A 21821-nucleotide genomic window follows, 5' to 3' on the forward strand; every position below is an offset into this window, starting at 1 on the left:
GGTTGTGACTCGCCTTCCTGCTCGTCACCGAGGTTGGGAATCAGCCATCCCACCGCTGCCACCACTGTTGCGACTGGCCACCCGAGCGCAGTCACCGGTGTAGCGATGTTGCCTTGCTCCGTCCGCTATCGACGCGGCGCAGAGCAGAGCGACGAAGTCCTCGAGCCGACGAAGAGTTGAAGTAACATTTATATACAGTATATACAGGGTAAGCAAAAGTTACATCATTCGCACAAAGGCGACAGCACCCTTTCACTCGGTGCTTCCGAAGAGACTGGTGCCGGAGAGAAGCCGCCGAGGAATGCCGACGATGAGAGCCTCCGGGCTTCTTTTATAGCCCGGGAGTTCGTTGTGGCCCCAAGAAGTTCGAAATGCTCCAATCAGGGCTCTCGCTGCCTGAAGTTTGAATTCCGACGAATGGTAGCGAAGCGGTGAGTCAGCTGCGCCGCCAATGGGGAAAGGGAGAGCGATGCCGCCGCCGTCTCCGTGACCTCGCCTCCGGGCGTAGCGACATGCCCTTGTTTGGGTCGTTCTCCGCTGAGAGATTCGGCCGCGCCGCAGCGTTTCGAGATGCAGGAGTCGGCCGCGCCGCAGCGTTTCGAGATGCAGGAGTCGGCCGCGCCGCCGCGTTTCGAGATGCAGGATTCGGCCGCGCCGCAGCGACAAAGGGAGAGGCGTGACTCAGCCTCGCTGTCGGCGCGTCGCCTCGTGCAACGCCTTTGGGCCAGGCGCTCTGGCACAACAGCACCCCCGCCGCCAGACAATGCGCCGTGAAGACGAGCTGCCTCCACGTGGCTCGGATGCCGGGCGCGCTCGTTCGCCAGGCTCATCCAGGTACACCTCCAGTGCCCCAGGAAAAGGGCGGCTTCACCAAGTTCCTCTCCTTGAACAGGTACCGCCTGCCAGGTACCTCGGTACCTCGCCGTGCTGCCCAGGTGTCTCCACCAGCTTCGTTCGGCTCTTCCGGTCTGTCCTCAGCACCGGTTGCTCATCGTTCTGGAGCTTGCAAAGAACCGACCGACAACAGGCAACACCCAGCGCAAGCAAGCACCCTCTGTCCTCCGTCAGAACACCAGACTCCAAAGCGTGACAAACTCTCCTAGCTAAGTGTCTATCCCCAATTTGGACCCTCTACACCAAGAGGCCCATGCGGGACGTAAAACTCTTAAAAGAAGAACTCACACTAAGTGTCAACGTAACACACGACATTAAATGATAACTAAGGTTGATTACTTGAAATCACGCGGTGCGGAAATAATCAACTGAGGCAGCAAATGAGGGCAATAATTTTGCTCCCATCTACCTGCTAAGATAAAAGCTGCTCACGAAGAGGCGAAATGAAAGACACGGGGAGGATGAACGCAGCTTTACTTAGAACGCACGGCTTAGTGCGTCTGCGTTAGCGTTCAACTTTCCTTTCTTGTAGCGAACGACAAGATTGTGCTGCTGGAGTATCATACTCCACCTTAGCAAACGACCGCTTTTAGAGGACATGTTATTTAGCCAGGTTAGCGGGCAATGATCAGTTTCCACAACAAACTGGGAACCGGCTACATAGCACGCCAGCTTCTGTACTGCCCACACGACGCAGCCACATTCCTTTTCGGATGTGCTGTACGCCTCTTCCCTGCAAGTTAGCTTGCGGCTTAAGTACAAAACTGGTCGTTCCCGGCCATTCGCATCCTCTTGGCATAGTACAGCTCCCATGCCACGATCGCTCGCATCGCACTGAATCACGAAACCCTTCGAAAAGTCGGGGGCCATTAGGACTGGCTCCTCGCTCAGTGCTCGTTTGAGTGTTTGAAACGCGTCCTCCTTCTTGGTGTCCCATGCCACCTTTACTGGCTCAGTCTTTCTGAGAGCGTCAGTTAAAGGACTAGCGAGTGTGGAGTAATCTCTCACATAATGCTGGTAATATCCAGCCAAACCCAAAAAAGCCCTTATCTCGGACTTAGTCGTTGGTCGGCGATAGTTTAGAACCGCGGCTACTTTGATTTCTGATGGTCTGCGTCGGCCGCGCCCCACTACATGTCCTAGGTACGTCACTTCGGCGCAACCTAGGTGACATTTCGACGGTTTGACTGTTAGGCCGGCTTCTTTGAGCCTGCTCAGCACGGCTCGTAATTGCTGTACTTGCTCCTACCCAGAGCGTAATCTGACAGGCCACGAAACACCCGATGCGTTAGTTTCAAAAAGCAATACGGCTCGTGTTTAGTCCAAAACTGAACATGACGGGACGGACTGTCCGAACGGGGAAACGAAGAACGCAGCGTTACAACTAGCTCTTCCCCACAGGCTAGTTTCGTCATTCAAAACACGTTCTTTCCCCGGTCATATACAAGCCTCGCAAAGCTGACGCCCGTAATCTTGCGCGGAGCTGACTTCAAGGCCAACATAGCGGCCGGCACGCATGCCTCCCAATCGCGTTTCCGCTCATAGCAGAAAGCTCTGAACTTTCGCTTTCGCACTGAGCGTCTTCGCTCCACTGGCTTGAAATGCGGGTGAAAGTGCCCCACCTTGCTTTCAAGCAAGTCATCACGAACTGGGGACAACATCGAGTTCGCCTCGCAACACTCGGCCACCTGGGTTTCCCCGCCGATGGGGATGACGCAACCCGCTTCGGCCGTCGGCGGCTCCGCTAAGCTACTGCCAGAGCTTTCGGTCCGCTCGCCGTTCAGGCTTCGTTGCTCGCACGTCTCTCGTGTCCCGCTCACAGGCTTTGCCACCACATCGCCAGAGCTAGAGCTCGTACCCGAAGGAACGCTTTCTGTTTCCGGGGGCTCTAGCGGCCTCGTCTGGCTAGCCTCGCTGTCCAAGGTTTGCCGAGAAACCTCGCTATCTCGCGCACTGTGCGCGATCCTGTTGGAAGCCGTCTCTAAGGCCTCCTCTGATTCTGAGCGTTCTGCCGAGATCGTTGAACCTGAGACCGACACATGAACGCGATCAGCGGACCCGTACGGCCCTCTGTCGGACGTCTCAGCAAGTGCTTTATCTCGCTTAGGCACCCGTTTGCTCTCCGTGACGGCGGTACGGTCTCTGCCAACGTCACTCGCGACGAGCTCACCGGATTTCTCTGTCGGCCCTGTCGGCAGCGCTTCGACCTTGAGCTCGTCTTCGCGTAACGGCTGATCGGAAAACGGTGACAACGTACTCTCCGTGTCGCCCGGCTCCGTTTCTCCACCGAAGGGTTTCACGCAAACCGCCTCAGCCGCTGGCGGTTCGACTAACCTACCGCGACAGTTTTCGGTCGGCTCGCAGTTCGGGCTAAGCTGCTCGGCGTCCTTTCGCGTCTCGCTCGCTAGGGAAGAGTCAACATTCTCCGAGAGCTTCCCCGCTTGCGAACTCGTAAGTGCCTTGCACTGGCCACTGCTCGCGGACTCTGCGCGCGTTTCGAAATCTTTATTTCGAAGCGGCTTCTCTGCCTCCGCGCCGTTCTCGCTTTCCTGGCTCGCTTCTCTGTCCAGGAATACGAGTGCGGTCGCTTCGCCTTTGGCCTTGGACGCTCCGTCTTCCGGCCCTAACCTCTCCACAACGAACGGCGGCCGTTGGTCCTGACTTCTCGGACCGCTCGCCTGAACTGTTGGACAAGTCACGCTAGGCGCCGGCGAACCCTGCCGGAGCTCTGACTCTAGCCTCATCAACTCGAGCCACTCGAGCTGCCTTTTGGCTTCCCGTTCCTGCCTTTCAGCTTCCTCCCTCCGTTCCTGCCTTTCGGCTTGCTCTCTCCGTTTCTGCCTTTCGGCATCCTCGCGCTCACGGCGCTCTTTCTTTTCGGCTTCCTCGCGCTCACGGCGCTCTTTCTTTTCGGCGTCCTCGCGCTCACGGCGCTCTTTCTTTTCGGCCTCCTCGCGCTCACGGCGCGTTTTGATTTCAGCCCTGGCCTCATTGACCTCCTCAGCCGTTACGTTCTCCTTCCGCATGATCTCAAGGATCGCATGCTTTCGTTTCGCACGGCCTAAGTCAAGGCCCAGCTCCTCGCAAATTTCGATGAGTTCCTTCACTTTAAGGTCCTCCATCGTTTGCACTGGCCTCTTGCTGCTTACCCGCTTTAGAATTCCCTTGCCGCTCCTATACTATCGAGCTACTAGTAAGGCACGCGCAAGTAATTCTCTACGCTCTTTTGTTTACCTCTCGGCACTAGCTTTGGTTTCAAAACACTTGCTCTAGGCTTGAAACACTCAAAGCTATACACAGTGCTTCACCCAGCCCTTCTCTAAACTACCATAACCTGTGCTAGAGAAGTCTGGTGAACTGAGAGAAAACGTCGAGCGCTTACCACACCAGGTAGTAGCCGTTGCCGGTCGATCCCGCAGCTGCCATCCACTGTTGGGAATGACGATCCCAGGGCGGTCGCCAAGGTTGTGACTCGCCTTCCTGCTCGTCACCGAGGTTGGGAATCAGCCATCCCACCGCTGCCACCACTGTTGCGACTGGCCACCCGAGCGCAGTCACCGGTGTAGCGATGTTGCCTTGCTCCGTCCGCTATCGACGCGGCGCAGAGCAGAGCGACGAAGTCCTCGAGCCGACGAAGAGTTGAAGTAACATTTATATACAGTATATACAGGGTAAGCAAAAGTTACATCATTCGCACAAAGGCGACAGCACCCTTTCACTCGGTGCTTCCGAAGAGACTGGTGCCGGAGAGAAGCCGCCGAGGAATGCCGACGATGAGAGCCTCCGGGCTTCTTTTATAGCCCGGGAGTTCGTTGTGGCCCCAAGAAGTTCGAAATGCTCCAATCAGGGCTCTCGCTGCCTGAAGTTTGAATTCCGACGAATGGTAGCGAAGCGGTGAGTCAGCTGCGCCGCCAATGGGGAAAGGGAGAGCGATGCCGCCGCCGTCTCCGTGACCTCGCCTCCGGGCGTAGCGACATGCCCTTGTTTGGGTCGTTCTCCGCTGAGAGATTCGGCCGCGCCGCAGCGTTTCGAGATGCAGGAGTCGGCCGCGCTGCAGCGTTTCGAGATGCAGGAGTCGGCCGCGCCGCCGCGTTTCGAGATGCAGGATTCGGCCGCGCCGCAGCGACAAAGGGAGAGGCGTGACTCAGCCTCGCTGTCGGCGCGTCGCCTCGTGCAACGCCTTTGGGCCAGGCGCTCTGGCACAACACCTGTCACTTTTTAACTCTTTTGTTACCGCGGGAAATTGACCAATTTTGAGGGGTCTAACAAAACATTTTTTCTGTGCTATACATATTGGTTAGGCACACATTGCAGTGACATAAAATGCAGATGATTCCACACGTTTTCCAATGACACCAGTTTTAATAATGTTTTCATAAATAATGATTGCGAAAAAAATTATAGAATTTGAAATTTTCGTCCAGGCGTCAAAGAAAATAAAAAAAGTAAGTTGTGTATAATAAACCACCAGTAGTCGAAAAAATTTCGAATATACATTTTGTAGGTAAACATTTCAAAAAACTGTCCTAGAAAAAAAATTGAGTTGCGCAATACAATTTGTCAAATACAGTCAAACCCGGCTATAACGAACCCGGATAGAGCGAATTATGCTATATATCTAACAAAAATATTTCAGTTACAAAAATACATGGGAAACATATTCCTTATAACGAAGTTCACATCCGATATATCGAACTCTGGGCGCCTAGAATGGCCGCCGAAATGCATGATCTCGGAGCGGCGACTGAGATGTGGATTGGCCGCGACCACGGAGCAAGAGCGGCGACTGAGACATTGCGCCTCGCATGGAGCGACGTGACGCCTAATACTTTCCGTAACTGTTTCCGATGCGCGGGACTTGCGACGGAACCCGCCCAGTCAGCGAGTCAGGACCAAGACAGCAGCATCGGTGAACGGTGGGAAGAGCTCGCCAACGTTCCCGATGATGTCGCGAGTGAAATCCGTCCGACGCTTATAATGAAGCACTTTCGGCAGTCGATGTGCTCCGCCAATGCTTCTTATATTTTTGAGGACGCGGACTCGAACTGGTGCAAAGAATGTTTCGTGTAGAGAATGCTACGCTAGTTGAAGCCGCCAAAACAAAAGCGAAAACAAAAATCACCGGCTTTTTTTTTTTTGCAACGTGGGCAGTTAAGGCGGAAAGTAGCTTTCATACTTTCAATAAATGGATTATTTTGGTATGGTAATGACTACTGTACTGTGTTCGTTTCTGCCTACACGGATGGCGGAGTTGGGGAGGCGGCGGGGGGCTCCAGCGGATTGCGAACTCGTAACAATGAGCTCGTTTTAGGCGGGTTCGGCTACATCGAACTATTGGATATATCGAACTAATCGCGATGCATATAGAAGTTCGCTATAAACGGGTTTGACTGTATAAAAGAAAATCTTAGCCCGCGTGGTGCCTGTGCCTTGTGGAGAAGCCCAACCGCTATTTCAAATTTTGCTATTTTGGATAGTTCTCTAGAAGAAATCTGGCAGTTTGACATTATTAAGGCCCCAATTCGCCTCCACGTGACGTAAGAACACCTTGTCAATGATTATGACCGGCACAATATTGAAGGTAAGCAAGTGATGCGGAAAAATCCGCTTGGAGTTGAAAACCAAACTTTTCGGTGGATGCTTGTTGACGTTCTGATGATCACTTATCAGTCAGAACTTTCATTTGCGGTTTATTATCATGCTTGCAGGAATAAGATATGATGCGCTAGAATCGCGCCCAGCAAGCTTTCACCAAGCGAGTTCAGCACTACGAGCCTGCTACATTGCAATGCCACCTAACAATTTCGGAAAGAAACAAATACAAGGCTCTTGGAGACTGTCAGAATAGACCGTTCTACTAAGCAGCGACACTAGACCTCCGGAAATACCCTCGTATGAAAGCGAAACTGGCCAGTGAACAGCTGGCGGTGTTCAAGGCCAATTGGAAGCGTTCTCCTCGTCTGAACTGATACCCGATGACTTGGTGTTATCTTTTGACTTTCAGCGGAAGCTGTTATCGCAGAAGTAAGGCATCAATAAAGTGGAAGCAGGAGCAGCATGCTTGTTTCGAGGAGCAGTAGCGGGCAACAGAGGCGCCATGGCAAATGAGCTTGTAGTTGGGTGACTGCATAGCAGCGCCAAATATGAATTTCGCAACGCAAAAACGAAACCGAAACTGCTGGAAACTGGCTGAAAACGCCAGGCACATTTGCTAGACATGTGGGGGCCATCAGAAATAAGCTTTGGCAGAATAAAGCTGCCCTTTCTCCGAGCCAACGATCACTAGTGAATAGCTGGTGTCACTTTCAAGTATTTACAGTTGAACCTCGTTATAAGAGACATGGATGTAAGAGACAAATGGGTATAAGAGACACGATTCACCCACATGGTTGGCTGCCCTATCTTTCCCATTAAATTGACCTCTTTTATAACAGACATCGGATGTAGAAGACGGTTGGTTATAAGGGACAAGTCATCCTTGAACTTTAATCAATAATCTCGCTTATAACAGACATCTTAACTTCAGATGCAGTGCCACCAGTCACTAATTGCAGTTGCTTCCATTGTGGAAACACAGGTGGATGGCAGACGCCTGTAGTCGCAATTTATTATAACTTCAGCAAACACACAGTGGTTCAGTCAGCTATGAAATGACGACGAGAAGCTCTGCCAGTGGAAATGCAACTTACAGAAGTGGTTGAAGCTTACTGCCACCCATTGGAGCGCGACCGCACATGCGGGCTCTCCCACTCGCATAGCTCCCAATCAAGAAGAATCGCAGATGTTGAGTCCTGCAAGTGTAATGAATAGCCTGAACACACAGCGGAAGAAGCTGTGCGCTCTGGCTATTCATCAGGCTTGTGAACTCAACATCTACGATTCATCTTCCACATTCTTCCACAAACATTGAAAGGAAAGAAAGCTTGTAGAATCGGTTGTAAAAAACAGTGTAAATACAGTCATGAAGCAAACAAAGATTCAGAACTGTTTCATAAATTCTGGGGAACAAACATAAATTATAATGAACCTTTTGCAACATGCTGTAGCGTTCTTTTGAGCTTGTTTCAGTCATACGGTGCCCACATTGAACTAGGGTCTGATTAGTAAGTGAAAACATGGCTCCCTGCTTATAAGAGACATCTTGTATAAGAGACAGAAACTGCTCCCCGGTACGTGTCTCTTATAAAGGGGTTCAACTGTATCACCTCTCAACGCTGTCAGATTACAAAGCTGACAGCATTATTTGGTACTTGACTTGCCGGGAGCCTTTTGACAAAAAAATATTATGGTAATGCAGCCTAACAACGACCTGCACCCTTGTTTATCAAGTGCAGCAGCCATACCCCCTTCCTCGAAAACACACGCACCTCAGCTCGCAAAAAACGCCGTAAAAATCTCTACTTCGCCGGAGTGGGAAAATTTAAACTGATTCTAAAAGTGCAGTGCCTAGACTAACCACTGGCCGGATTAGGTGTACGAGAAACGACTACAACATGTCGAAATAGGCAATATAAATCATCGAACACCGGTGATCAATTTGAATAGGCGTGGAAACGAAAGAGTTAAGCAGCTGCGCACCTATGATTTTTTGTACGTGGAATGTTTGGGAGTACTGCAATCACGACGCGCAAGCAGGCATGTCACGTGGTGTTTTTTTGTATTTCGCGGGCACCTTCAATAAGCTGAAAAACACTAATACTTAATGAATAGAAAGACAGAAACCGTTTATTCGGACGTGTTGAAAAGCGCTCTGCAACTTTCTAATTGGGATTTTTTGCCTAGCTTTGGTGGTTCGAAAGTTGGCTTACTAAAATTTACTAATTATCGAATTAAGCAAAAATAAAAAAAAAAGCGTGGGAAAAATGCATACAAAAGTGAGCAACATGCATTTTTAGTTGCGTTGTCTTAGAGTGCATCGACATATTTTTAAACTCTGGTGAAAGTTAGGTAAAACACCCTCTATATCGACACCTACAGAAGCACACAACAGTGCACTGGATCAACCTGTAAGAACGAGCCACTACACCTTTACTCAGCAACATTAACTCGCTCGCAATTGATGCAATTTTGGGTGTATTTCCAGACTGCAATGTCTGTCATGTGCCCCCGAATAGTGAAGGGACAACCACCTCAGCCAAGTTCTCACCTTGTGTGAAACGGTGTCAGACAAGCGTTTCAAGTGCACTCTCAGGTTCTCGGCTTTTTCCCGAGGAAGGTTCCAGTGGGGTTCCACGGAGCACGCCTGTTCCAGCTGTTCCAATGCCTTCTGGTAGTCCTCCTGGTGTTGGAACAGCTGCAGCCATTTCCACAATCAGCAAGGACAGTTCTACACCTGGTATCTAAGCATCCAACTTTCACACGTCAAACCCAGCTTCTGCTTCGACAAGGGCTAAAAGGCCATCGTGTTTCAGGCTACAAAGACAACAAGAAAGTAGGGTCCTACGTGCCGCAGTGCCAGGGATTAATTTCGACCACCTGGTTATACATATAGCAAGCACTTCAGTTTTAACACACAGGTGTTTTTGTTTTTCACCTCTCCACCAGAAAAGCCATCACTGCAGCTTGAAATCAACGCTCTAGCCTTATGCTCAGTAGCGCAATGCCTCAATCACTCAACTGCGACGGAGGTGACAGCGAGGAAAACGGCAAGAACATGAGCAAAGTGCCAAATAAAGACATGAATCCCTACAAATAATGATGTGGCTGGTGTGTGATGCAGTAAAAATGCCAGGCCATGCAAGCCTCAACAGCTTCCTCAGCCTTTTCAGAGCTATCGCCATGATCCACCTCAGCCAAACATTATGCAACATTAACAACATCAGCAAAAACAACCCTGCTTCCTTTTTTTTGGGAGGGGAAGAGGGGGGGGGGGGGGGGCAAAGCACCCATGTAAACTACGAAGGCGTGCTTCTTTAAAATGAGTTAAATGGTCTATTTGTATAAAATGAAGCTCCCAGTTCATTACAACTGTCAAACCATCATACTCCTGCATGAATAGCAGCACATAACATCAGTCACTCCCGAAACACCAAAATGGCCCAGTAGACATTGCAAGTGACACACAAAAAACCTGGACTGAGAATGAGTGTACCTTTGCCTTTGCCCCATCCTTTCTTATGCTGCTTACAAAGCCTCATATCAATAAGGTACACTCATTGAAAGCACACATGTAGGAGTTGCAGCAGCCCAGGAAAAACTGCCTGTTCCTAGTAACAACCACCTGCTGCAGAGTTGACAGCAGTGGAAATGGTGGGTATCCATAGAAGTGCCAAAAAAACAGGCTAGATCGCAATCTAGCAACATTTCCACAAGATGATGTCTGGGGCAGCATAACAACCACTCAGGTGTACAAATGAATGCCCTATGGGCATCACAAAAGGCCCCATGAATAAGCTGCATAGTGCCCGAGGCAAAACCCAACATAACGGAAGTTCAGTACTTTTGCATGTTGGTTGTGGCTACACCAGAAGTACATTCACATAAGCACTTCATGCAAACAGATCAAACTTCTGCGTAGAGGGTCTGAATGCACCTTACCACAGCACGGTTATGATACAACTCCGAGCAGCAATGCATTCGTGGATCCTCAAGCTGAAAAAAAAAAAAAAAAAAACAGAGTCAAGACTATTAGCAGCGAGAAAATGAAGTAGCAAGTACAGTTGCATTCTTTCTTTTGACACATGACAAAAGCCAGGTCCAAGCTAAATCGCTAGATTTTATGTCTCTGTTCATTTCGATTCCCTACAAAGAATGTGGTAGCCGGCTCCTCCTCCAATGCACATGTGCACGTGTGTGAAACAAAACATTGAACAAGGGGGGCAGCACCAGCTTCAGGTTGAGTTGTCGTAGTTGTGGTTAGAGGGAAAGGAAAAGGAAAGGAAGTGCACTGTGGATATCCTTGCCTTGAGCTTGGCAGGGAGCTCACCTGCATTTAACCTAGTGCAAGGGTGGGGGGAGTAAAGAGGAAATGAAAGAATAGAGCAGAGTGTTATGGAGATAGAGAAAGAGAGAAGGAAGAATACAAAGACGGGGCTAAGTCAGTCTAGCACATCAACCAGGTTGAGAGTGCCTGCCACCTCGAACAACGTTTTGCTTTCTATTTGTTGGCCACCTTCCACGCTTCAGCATTTGTACACTGTCACGAGAAGACGATGAAGAGGGCAGTGGAGCGTAGCTCTGTGGTACGACGGGGAAGCAGCCCTGTGAAGTCGTGCAGCCTGCGCAGGCTCTGTCAAGGCTGCCATGTAAGTACATACTGAAAATATGTCAATCGCATCCCTTAGTAAATAGATATCTTCACCGTCAGCTATGGATCGTCTCATCTTTGTCCTGCTGCCATGTAACACTATTATGTATGTACATATTACAATGTGTCTTGCAAATGACTCTTTTAAAAATCCTAAATTTTTGCAAGTTTTTTCTGATGCTTTTAGTTAAAATTTGCTATACTGCAAAATATAAATATCCATATATTTCAAAGAGAACACAATTTATTGAACTTGCACAAACTATACTAAACCCAAAGCTGCTTTCAGTGCACGATATTCAATTTTTCTATGAAGATCACAGGTTTTGGGCTGCGCTTAGATAAACAACTTTGACATTTCTTTTCATCAAGTTATTCGTGAAGAGAGGCACTTTATTTTCTGCTTGTAATGCTTGCAGTCTTATTTCTCCTCCTACAGTAGTTTTTAACCTTTGCTTAAGCATGAGGCACTGAATACTGCTGATGACTAAGGAAGTAAGTGTAAGAATTATTCACAGTGCTCATGGGAAAGAAACTGGGCTGTCAGACCTGATGGCACCACTGCGTCGTTAAGAGCCTCAATTTTTCCACACTCCTTTTTGGTGGGTGCACACAAAAAGGTGGAATTTGAGCTACTTTCAGGGGGTTCATTTGGTTAACTGCCCTTTGAACCCTACTGAAAAATTACTGCTCTGCAGAAAGGCTCCAGGGTTGGGCAGGTCCTTGCTCAGAGCCAAGTGCATGTTGTGCTGCAAATCCAGAAGGATGTGTGGGTCTTGCAACAAAGGTCCCACATATGCACATCCAACAAGGAAGGGTTGGGCTGAGATGAACAGGTTTTTTTCTTCCTGACTTAACCCAGCCATGTCTAAGCATGCGGGGCGAGTCCAGACCTAGTGAGCCTGGGGACGGAAGTGAGCTGATTCGCTTTTCCTGGTTAAAAAGCCTGCATGAGCAGTTAGGTTGAATCAAAGGGCCGTGAGGAATTAAATACGCATCTGTCCGTAAACCCAGTTCGCCTGGCCACACCTGCTCACGTAATTGTTCTGCTGAGCTGTGTAAGCTGATGATGCAAGCCCGATGGTGGTCCAGTGGGTGGCAAGAGAAAACAGAAAGTGCACCAGTTGATTCGCCTCAGCACAAATGGTACAGCGATCGCCTCTCCCCTAAATTCATAGGATGGAGTTCATATGTACGTATAAGCGTCGCGGTAAGGTGAACGTGTCAGTTAACTCAGCCCACCCCTGACAGGCACATGCATAAGGGGCCCAAGTGATACCTTAAGTTATTATACCAAATTTTCAAATACTTACCCCCAAAAATAGAACACTGCAAGGGATAAAAGCATGCTGCAAATCGAGTCAAAGAGCGAACACTATTAGCAAAGTATTCGAAGTCTGCACACATTTGCAAACCTCTAGTAACTTTTCATTAACATGATGAACTTCTTTTAAAGGGACACTGAAGTGATTTGTAAACATTGCGGGATTACTAGCGCAAACTGTAGTTCGGAGTCCGTAGGCATTGTTTCGACCACTCTGGCCGCGTTTACGCGAATTTATTTAGTAGAAAAATCAATTCGAAAATGCTGTCCTCCTCTCTTTACGCTCGCCCATTTTCTGTGGCGTTTTCGTGTGACGTCAGCAGGAGATGAGCTGGAAAATGGCTGCGCTACTGCACGGTTCGCCGACCAGCCGACCTACCGATGGAGTCAGTCGGCCCAGCGTTTCGTCCGCCGGCCGCCGGGTCGTCGCTATTCGCTCGCTCAATTGAAACTAAGCCACAACACCTTTGTGAATGAAAGAATGTGCCTTTCCTTACTTTGTTAGTTTCTACACTGTGTCAAACTCAGAGTCCGGGTCGCTCCACACAAGCGCAACACAAGTGCACATGCGACGCTTCGCTGACTTTACGCTAGTAGGAAAATCTAAGGCCAATTGAAGGCGGGAGAAGAGTCAGCGAAGTCAATATAGGTACTAAGAAAATAAAATCACCTGAAACTTTTACCGTACAGCGCAAAACTAGGGAGCAGGAAGCACTTTTTGCGCTGGGTAAACAAGCACAGCGGTCAGCAGCACGACCGCACATCTGCGAACGCTTTTCCGTCAAAGAAATGCAATTGCTAGACGTGAGATATTGTGGAAGTTTGGGGGACACTTACTGCAGGAGTGATATACAACAAATAGTCACATAAAGTACTTAAAATGCTTAAAATAAATAAAAGTGTAAACTGGTCATACATTATAGGGACCGGGCAGCTGGACGGGTGGCGCCACCACTCGGCGCTCCCCTCGTCAGTGGAATGAGCCGGTGCATTGGACTACACAGCCTCCCGTTGTTTTTGTCGTGTTTGCTTCGGTGCTTTGTATGTTTTGGTGGCGTTGTGAGCAGACGTGTGAGATGAAACAAAGTCTAGACAGATGTGTAGGGTTCTTAGATGCAGTAATGACTACGTAAACTTGTCGGACGCGTCTAAAGTTGGGTATCGGCTGCAATGGCATGAGCGCTTTTTGCAGCGATCTGCGCTTGGCTCCACCCGTTCTGAGTACGAATAAAACTACTATTATTAGTATTATTTTCTCCTTAAATGCACTAACGGCTACGCAAATTTATTGGATGCTTGTAAGGTTGGGAAAGGGCTACATTGACACGAGCGCTTTTTGTAGCGCTCTGCGCCTGGCTCCACGCTATCTGAGTAGGAATAAAACTATTAGCAATATTTGAATTCATTTCTACAACTTTAAATTATCTTCACTGGTTTCAATGACTACGGTTTTCACGCCAGCCTTAGCGCTGGGATACCTCGATACGTGTGCTTTAAATAGAAAGGCACCTGCATACGAGATGGATTACCGTGTAACCGTAGAAATGTTGCGGTAACTTTCTGTAACCGTGAGCTTTGTACCTTCGGTTTTGGTGAGCGACACTGTGACAGCATGGGAGCCTGAAAGCCGAAGTGGAAATCCTACGTTTGTGGTGGTCATTTTATCAAGATCCAAAGTTATTCACCAACTCAACAGCCAAAGCTACAAACCACCCCTCCTCCCCTTCCCGTTTTACCACCTGCGTAGAATAAAGGCTGGCACCGATAGTTAAAACATGTGGCAGTGTTAACGTCAGCCGGTGTTTGTTCATGCTTAAGTATTCTTTACAGAGTACCTAAAAAAATCGTGTAATGCCTGGTTAAGACACCAAAAACGCGCGATTAGTTGCCTCAAATATGGGTGCATCAGCCCGAGTCCTCCACCACAGACACATTCCCGACACGCTGGAAAAAGTTTAGATTTGGAGAAGGGGCATGGAAGTTCAAAATTAAACAGCAAAATCATCTAGCCCTCCGTCTAATGATTATGATGGTTGAACACAAAGCTTTCTTCGTGCGAAATCGAATGGGAAATGGTCAAAGTCAAAGACGCTTCGATCAAAAGACCAAACTGCGTGCTGGTCAAATTCGACGCTTAACTAGTCAAAGTTTAAATCCAGAAGGTAACCAAGGAAACCCACACGATAGAGCTTTGCGATAAACCGTCATAGTCGTTAGACGGAGGTGTGCATGATTTTTCAAGCGTAGGTGGCAGCCGACCGCAGCATTCAGTTGTGAAGCTCAGTACAGGTTTCGGGCACCCTCCTGTCTTGCATCCTTCAGCCACGCAGGAATTGGTTTCTGAAAAACCATTTACCAACTAGCCAGCAACCATTGCAATTCTTGTAAAGCAATGCTTCTCCACGACAAGCAATAACATTCTACTATCATGCGGTATTTATTCTATCAACGACTCGCGATTACTGTAGTAAGAGCATTTCTGTGAAATTAAACACGTTTCAGCCGTAGGTAATGAAGTTACGGAAGCGTCGTCCGTCACAATTTCTGTTTTGAGGTAAATCTTCGAAGACACCCCCCAACTTTGTCTTTCGCTTGTGCACGACGTCAACGCCGTTTCGTCATCAACTGCCAAAGGCCAGCGCCGCAGCATTCCTAGATCGGTTGCACACACCGGCTTTGTGGGAGCATTTAGCGGCAATATACTCCTCAATTCGCGAAACTGCATGCAGGCATGAAAAAATTGCATGAAGCAGCGAACTTTCACTTCAGCTTGACTTCCAGCTTGGCGCATTGAGCGTCGTCTGCTATTTGTAAATACTGAGTATGGGTGTAAATAACACACATGGCATGCCTCGTAAACGTCACATCCACGCTCAAGATTTACCGATTTGAAAAATGCACGTGGGGTTACGTACGCTTTGCAAGCCGCACCGCAGAAAAACGACAGAAAGCCATGCGCAACTACGCTGCGCTGACCGCCACCGGCATTCCACTGACGAGCGGTTCGCCACGGGCGGCGCTGTTCGCTGAAACGACGGTGGTGCCATACAACGGCCGCCCGGTCCCTATAAACCTTATATATCCAAACCGGCCAGCGCCGGCTCGTGGCCTAGCGGTCTGGGGCGCTGGAATTTGTTTTGAAAGTCGCAAGTTCGAATCCCCGAGGGTACATGTATTTTTTTTTTTGTAAGTTGATTTTTTCGTATGCGGCCGATGTTTTCTGAACTGAGTTCACCATTTTTGGGCCGTAACGTTCACTGCTCCACGAGCGAAATCGCAGAACGCGCGCATACTGACAATGACGCGCTAGCGAGTTCTCGTTGGCGTGCTGTTGCCACAAGCACGGACTGCTTGCGGGCAGTGGGCCCAGGCCTGAATCAGCACACCCTTGGCCTGGTGCGAACTAGCTTTTTACGAACAGACATGAGTAAGGCAAGCTCCGAATATGCGGGAAAAGCGCATGACATTTGAGAGTCTGCGGTGACGCGGAGGGCGTTCATCCACTGCGTAGGCCTCGTCTAGTGATTTCTACGATTCCAAGCCGCCCTGGGAGGTTTATCTTAGACATTTGACAGCCGACAACATGGCAGAAGCGCGGTACGGCGATAATTGAGAAATCGAGAATGCCCATCCAACAACGCCATCAGATGTCAAGCATGTTGCTTTACAGAACCGAAACCGAAACTTTTGATTGCTAACCTTGGGCATCGTCCAATCACGGTGCCCCCCGTCCTGACGTCACAGCCTTTAGTTGGTGCGGCCGCTGCAAACCGCGCATAGTAGTTTTTCTTCTTTCGCGCTTTGTAAAATAATTACCGATTTGTCAACCGGATAAACGATGAATAGTGTGTTAATTTGAGCCAGTCTACACAGTGCAAGCAAAAACGGGAGCTTGACACATTCACTTCAGTGTCCCTTTAAGGATATGGCTGACAATTCCCGGATTTTTCCAGGTGCCCAAGCTTTTTCTGATCTTTTCCCGTCACTAGACTCCCCCTTTTTCTCCACGCCTGTTGTCTGATGTGCCGGTGAGTGGAAATGTGTGCTTCCAGACATGCATGCATGCACTGAACAAACGGTGTTCCAGCTAAGCTGTCAAGAATTCGAGAAAGAGAGAGATAGAGGGACTTACACAAATTATATTAAATATTAACTGAATCTTGTCGGTCATTGTACAGAGCCTCAAGAAATGGTTTTTCTATGCTGAAGTAATTCATCAAGCTGAATTAAGAAATATTTTAAGCTGTTATTTTAAACACTAGGGTGTTAATTAGAAAGCTGTAGACCAAACAGTTTTTGTAGAACTTCAATGAAGTCTAGCAAAAGATACTAAGCAGCAGATGACTATACATGGCAAGAAAGAATGCACCACACATGCCGTCACTGTTCGAGTCTGCAGTGAAGTGAGCAAGGTTAAAGAAATTTGTCCACATGAAACATGCAGATCACTTCTTAAAAATGTTAGCTGGATTTAAATTTCTTTCATTCCCAGCCTTCTACATGAATCGCCAGGGGACTGTTAGCCCTGGAGCTGCAAACACAACATGCCACGTAGAGAGTTCACAGGGCAAATTTCTTCCTTTCTTTCATTACTTTTTTCTTTGCATTACGAATACTCACAGCTCTAGAATAAGCTGTCATGGCTTGCTGCAGGGAAGCAGCCTTCTGGGCCCCAGAAAAGAAAACGGCCATGTATGCGTTGCCAAGGATACCTGCAAAAATAAAAGGGCCGGGGAGGGAAGAAAGTAACAAGTTTAGTTGCCTAATTTTAGCTCAATAGTGCGTATGCATGTTTTATGAGTTGTATACGATTAACTTTTTTTTTTTTCAGCTTCACTTTCACTTACTCCAAGATTTGCCATCTTCAATGTCAAGTTCTAATGCTTCCTTAGCTTTTGTTACACTGTCGCAGATGTTCTTTAGCTTTTCCTCTTCTGTTTCGCCAACTTGCCGCAGAACCATAGAGAGGTTACGCAGTGACACTTTGTCTTTTGTCTGCAAAATCAGAGGAGTTTTTGATTAGGAAATTGCCTGCCCACAACTTTGCTTCGTATTTATAGTGTTTCTGAGAAAAAATGAAAAAAGACCAACCACTTTCAGTATGCCTTCGAAGCAGTTTCTAGCCTTCACGGTCTGTCCTTGCTTCCAGTAGCATTCGCCAAGCTCATTCCATGCTTCAGCGAGCTTGGGGTTGAGCTTCACGGCCCTGGAAAGGGCTTCGTGCGCTTCAGGGCTGTAATCTTCCCTTATGTTGAGCGCTTTGCCTTTCAGCATGTGAAATCTGGCTCGGTCGGCCTTTTCCAATGCTCCTGTTAGAAATTCAAGAAGGTGGTTGCCAGTTACAGCACACACAAGACAATATTTAGGACAGCATTATACATTTTTATATAAATTATACACATCGCAGAATATGATAGTTGCTTGGCTTCAAGCAAAAATTTTTCTATACAGACTGATTAAAGACTAAGGTGCTAAACAACGGGCACCAGAAGACCGGGACTGGGGACCAAGGGGTGGTGGGGGGGGAGTCTTTAGTATGTTCAACCAACTAGCTCTTGTCAAGCTTTTGTTACTTAATATTCCTCTGTAAGGATGTACACCTGGTGGCAACATAAGCTGGGGCACGCGACCCCGTGGCAAAATGCATCGCTGCGCCATTGGACGTTTCACTTCTGGTGTCGAGAAATCGATGTGCATGCGTGCATCCAACCACGCTCGTCATCCTGCATTTTTCTTCCTTTCAAACGGCAAAGCTGACCACATTCAGCGTTTGGCGATAGGGGTCACTGTCTTTGCTAACATGCCTCGCTTGCACATGTTTCGGCAGCAAAAGGTGAGGGTGAAGTGTGCGTTGCTCGCTCTGTCCCAATACGACAGATCTTGCCCGTCTCGGTGGCGAACTTGTGCCACAGATATTCCATTGAGTCTTAGTATTTTTTGCCTCAAATATGCAGTAGGTTGGTGACTAAAAACGAGCGCACCAAAATGGGAAGGAATAGAGGTGAGAAATAGTTTATTTGAATAAAGTGTAATGAGAGGTCACCTTGCACACATACTAAAACAGGTACTGACAGGGAAAAACGCGAGAAGAAATCGGCGCGGTCGTGGGTTTGACAAAAAGAACAAAAGTAAATATGTTTCCATACATGTTCAATTGGTTGACACAGACACAGACTAAAATTTCTTTTCTAGACCGTCAAACACACGATTTCGCCTTTAAAACTAAGATATCACAATTTCGTTGCAATGAGTCTTTTGTCAGCGCCAGGCAGATAGAGCAAAGCCAGCTTCACCCTTGCCGTCCGCTGCCGAAGCGTGGTGTGCCAGCAATATGTGTTGAGCACAAAAAGAGGCCCCTAGCGCCAAGTGCTCAATGCTATCAGCTTTGTCACTTCAAGCCAAGGAAAAGACGACAGTATATGGGGGTTGGACGCACACGCACACAGCGGTGTCTTGACACCAGAAGTGCAACGTTAGATGGCACGGTGATGCATTTTGCCACGCACTCGCATGCCCTGGCTTATTTTGCCGCCGGGTGTACATGTATATAGTGCTTGTACAGAGTGCTTTTATCCTGACCTGGTCCTAAAGTTAGTGAGGAGCAGATTTATGACAGGATCCATGCTCAAGCTGCTCACAACAGTCATCTGGCCCCTTACACAACTCAGTATGCGAGATAAGTGGAGTTGAATGAGACACCCTTGTCTGTCATGACCGCAAAAAAAGATCTAATAGGAGCACTGACTCGGCGATCTCAGATGTTCCATTAATGTCCCCAACTCGCAGAGCAGAGTAGATAATGCTACAAATGTGCACTATTACCCAGCGTTACCCACGCGCCGGTGGGACGCAGCCCGGCTGAATTTGTTGCCTGCTTCAGCCACGGTTGTTTTGGGCATGATGAGCTTGTTCGACAGTCCCTCCTGGGTAACTGGCACCTTTTGTCTTACGGCAAAGATACATTAAGGATTTGTTAAGGAGCACGTGCAGACATGTTGGTATCGGTACGTGTTAAAATAATTTAAGGGCACGAGAAAAATATGCAAGTATTCATGATGTAAAATAGCTCATTATACGTCTTGGCTCTATTTTTACAAACCAGGTCATCACGACATGTTGCTCAGCAATGCATCTGGCGTTATCCGCTGGCTACAGTCTGCACACTGACAGTGAATATCAGGCCGTAAGTGACGATGTGGAGTAAAATAATGATTGTGTTTGATATTTTTGGGTCACTTAATCATGCTGACAGCGCTTTTTTATATTTATTGCAAGGCAGCAGCCGTACATTTCAGGTGTTGAAATAGAAATATGCGTCATTACCGCACGTTTGTGCAGGCTGTGGACAACCCTGGTAAACACTGTTTGTGTGCAGAAGAAGCATTAATCATTAAAAGTGCGGCAGGATAGGGGGCGAGCAAGATAGGGCAATTTCCGCGCTGCATCAATTTACCATAAGTAGACTCAGGCTAGATTGCATGCTGTGGTGCACGGCATTACTGTTGCTCTTTTTTGTTTGGTGTTTCCAAAATCGTCTTGTACGATTGCATCTTAGACTGGCTGGGCTAAAAAATACTTTTGAGTTGGTCTTGATTATGTTTGACTAAACGCTCCCTGGTTGGGAATAAGTAATCATCACATATGTGGCGGTGTGCGATTACCCGCACCGGTCATTGCGCCTGAGCACCGGGATTAAGATATCGCACCCATCTCATGACTGCACGCACAGCTTGACATGTTTAAAGACAGATGTCGCGGCGAAAGGAAACAAGCCACTGGGTAGAGCGAACAAGGGGAGAGCAACGTACAAAGGCACAATGATGAGACAGCGTGCAAAAGAGGAAGAGACTAAAGTGAAGGCTGGATGGCTGGCGCCGTGGCTACATCATTGGAACAGGCAAATGATTTTTTCTGGGCCACATTCGGTGCTTCTCTTTATCTTCGTGTTCATGACTCATGAGAATCATTAATTTTTTCACGAGAAACGGTGATGCATTAGATAGCAAGAACCTCTCCCCTCACAGGAGCAATGCCATGCCATCCACTTCTCACGTTACTGCGTAGCAGATTGAGGTGCGTGTTTCTGTTTTTGTACACCTTCCCAATCGCCTGTCATTATGTTCTGAGGATTCCTTCTATATGTAAATTAACCCCCAATATCTTCTGTCAAAGCCAACCTCATTGCAAAAAATATTAAGGTTAGCACTGATGAAACGCTTCGAACCTTCTCAAAACAAGTCCCTTAGGAGTGAATGCAACAATATTAGAGCTCACTTCCAAATCCCGTATAAACACTTCTCTGAACTCACATTCGCAGTCAAATTACCCGGCTCAGGCTATGTTGTGTAGAGCCACCACTCTAGCAGGTGGGAAGACTATTAAGATTTCCAGGCAGTACATACCCTCCAGTACCCTCTTAGCTCATGCACACTCGAATACTCCGTCCCTCCGCGACAGTACACAAAACACACCTTTCAATCGCAGCAAAGCTCCAGTCAGGGATAGTTAGTGCATGATTGATTTCGGTTGCTGCACATTTAATCATACACAAAGGTTTGGCGTAGGTTTGGCTTTTCTTTACTGTCATGTTTTGGACTTTTGCCAAAAAAAGAGAAATGACAGCTAACACGTGCCAAGTAATTTTGCGTTAACATGATCACCACAAGCACAGAGTCTTAGACCCACCATAATGCTGATACAGCAGTTTTGTGTTGTTGTCAACTAAAGAATCGTAATGAACCCCACCTAAAACTTGTCACGCGTTTACTAAGCGTCCGCAACTGAACAGGTATCTTAAGCACGTACTCACCTTCGCAGGCCTCTAGTAGTTGAAGAACGCGTTTCAGCTTTACCTCTACATCTTCATTTCTCTTTCCTTCAGAGGCGCTAGGGTTTTTCACGTAGTAGTTGTCCCGAAATGTGTACAATTCGTCTATGGCCTCCTGCACAGACGACAGCAAACGAGGCAGCTGTCACTGATCTAGTTTCTCTACAGCCGAGGTAGACCGTCAACAACACAGATCATTCTGCATATAAATGCATCCGGTCTAAACACTACATTGCCATTACCTTTATTGAGTCGAGTGAAATCGAGTCAGCTTGGTCCTCAGTTTGATTTTCTGACGGCTCGGTCTGCTCGATTTGGTCGTCTGCCATTTTCACACATGAGTTACATAAGCCTCAGCAGATTTAACCGCAGCATCGAACATTGAAGCATTGCCTTGGCATTGCCTCAAAGTTATAAATAGCAAAAATACGATATATAAATAAACCATTAAAATGCCTCAAATTTGCAGTTCAATACAAACGGTAGTGAACAATTAGTTCAATGAAAACCTAGTCAATAAGTCGCGTTAG

The 21821-nt window shown here is 47.9% G+C and overlaps 1 protein-coding gene across 1 annotated transcript in view; it reads right to left on the reverse strand.

Moving 5' to 3' along the window:
- LOC144155091 (tetratricopeptide repeat protein 5-like) overlaps positions 1–21786 on the reverse strand; it is a 39854-nt gene extending 18068 nt beyond the window's left edge. The window contains exons 1-7 of the mRNA XM_077686337.1: positions 21534–21786; positions 21274–21406; positions 17556–17773; positions 17312–17459; positions 17085–17176; positions 10432–10485; positions 9041–9187 (exon numbers count right to left, since the gene is read on the reverse strand). Coding sequence (XP_077542463.1) covers positions 9041–9187; positions 10432–10485; positions 17085–17176; positions 17312–17459; positions 17556–17773; positions 21274–21406; positions 21534–21620 — 879 coding nt within the window. The 5' untranslated portion in view covers positions 21621–21786. The remainder of the gene's footprint in view (positions 1–9040; positions 9188–10431; positions 10486–17084; positions 17177–17311; positions 17460–17555; positions 17774–21273; positions 21407–21533) is intronic.
- Positions 21787–21821: the final 35 nt, after the last annotated feature.

The sequence above is a fragment of the Haemaphysalis longicornis genome, unplaced genomic scaffold (genome assembly GCF_048455015.1).
Source record: "Haemaphysalis longicornis isolate Haplotype H1 unplaced genomic scaffold, Haemaphysalis longicornis Haplotype H1 scaffold_1, whole genome shotgun sequence".
NCBI classification, from domain to species: Eukaryota; Metazoa; Arthropoda; class Arachnida; order Ixodida; family Ixodidae; genus Haemaphysalis; species Haemaphysalis longicornis.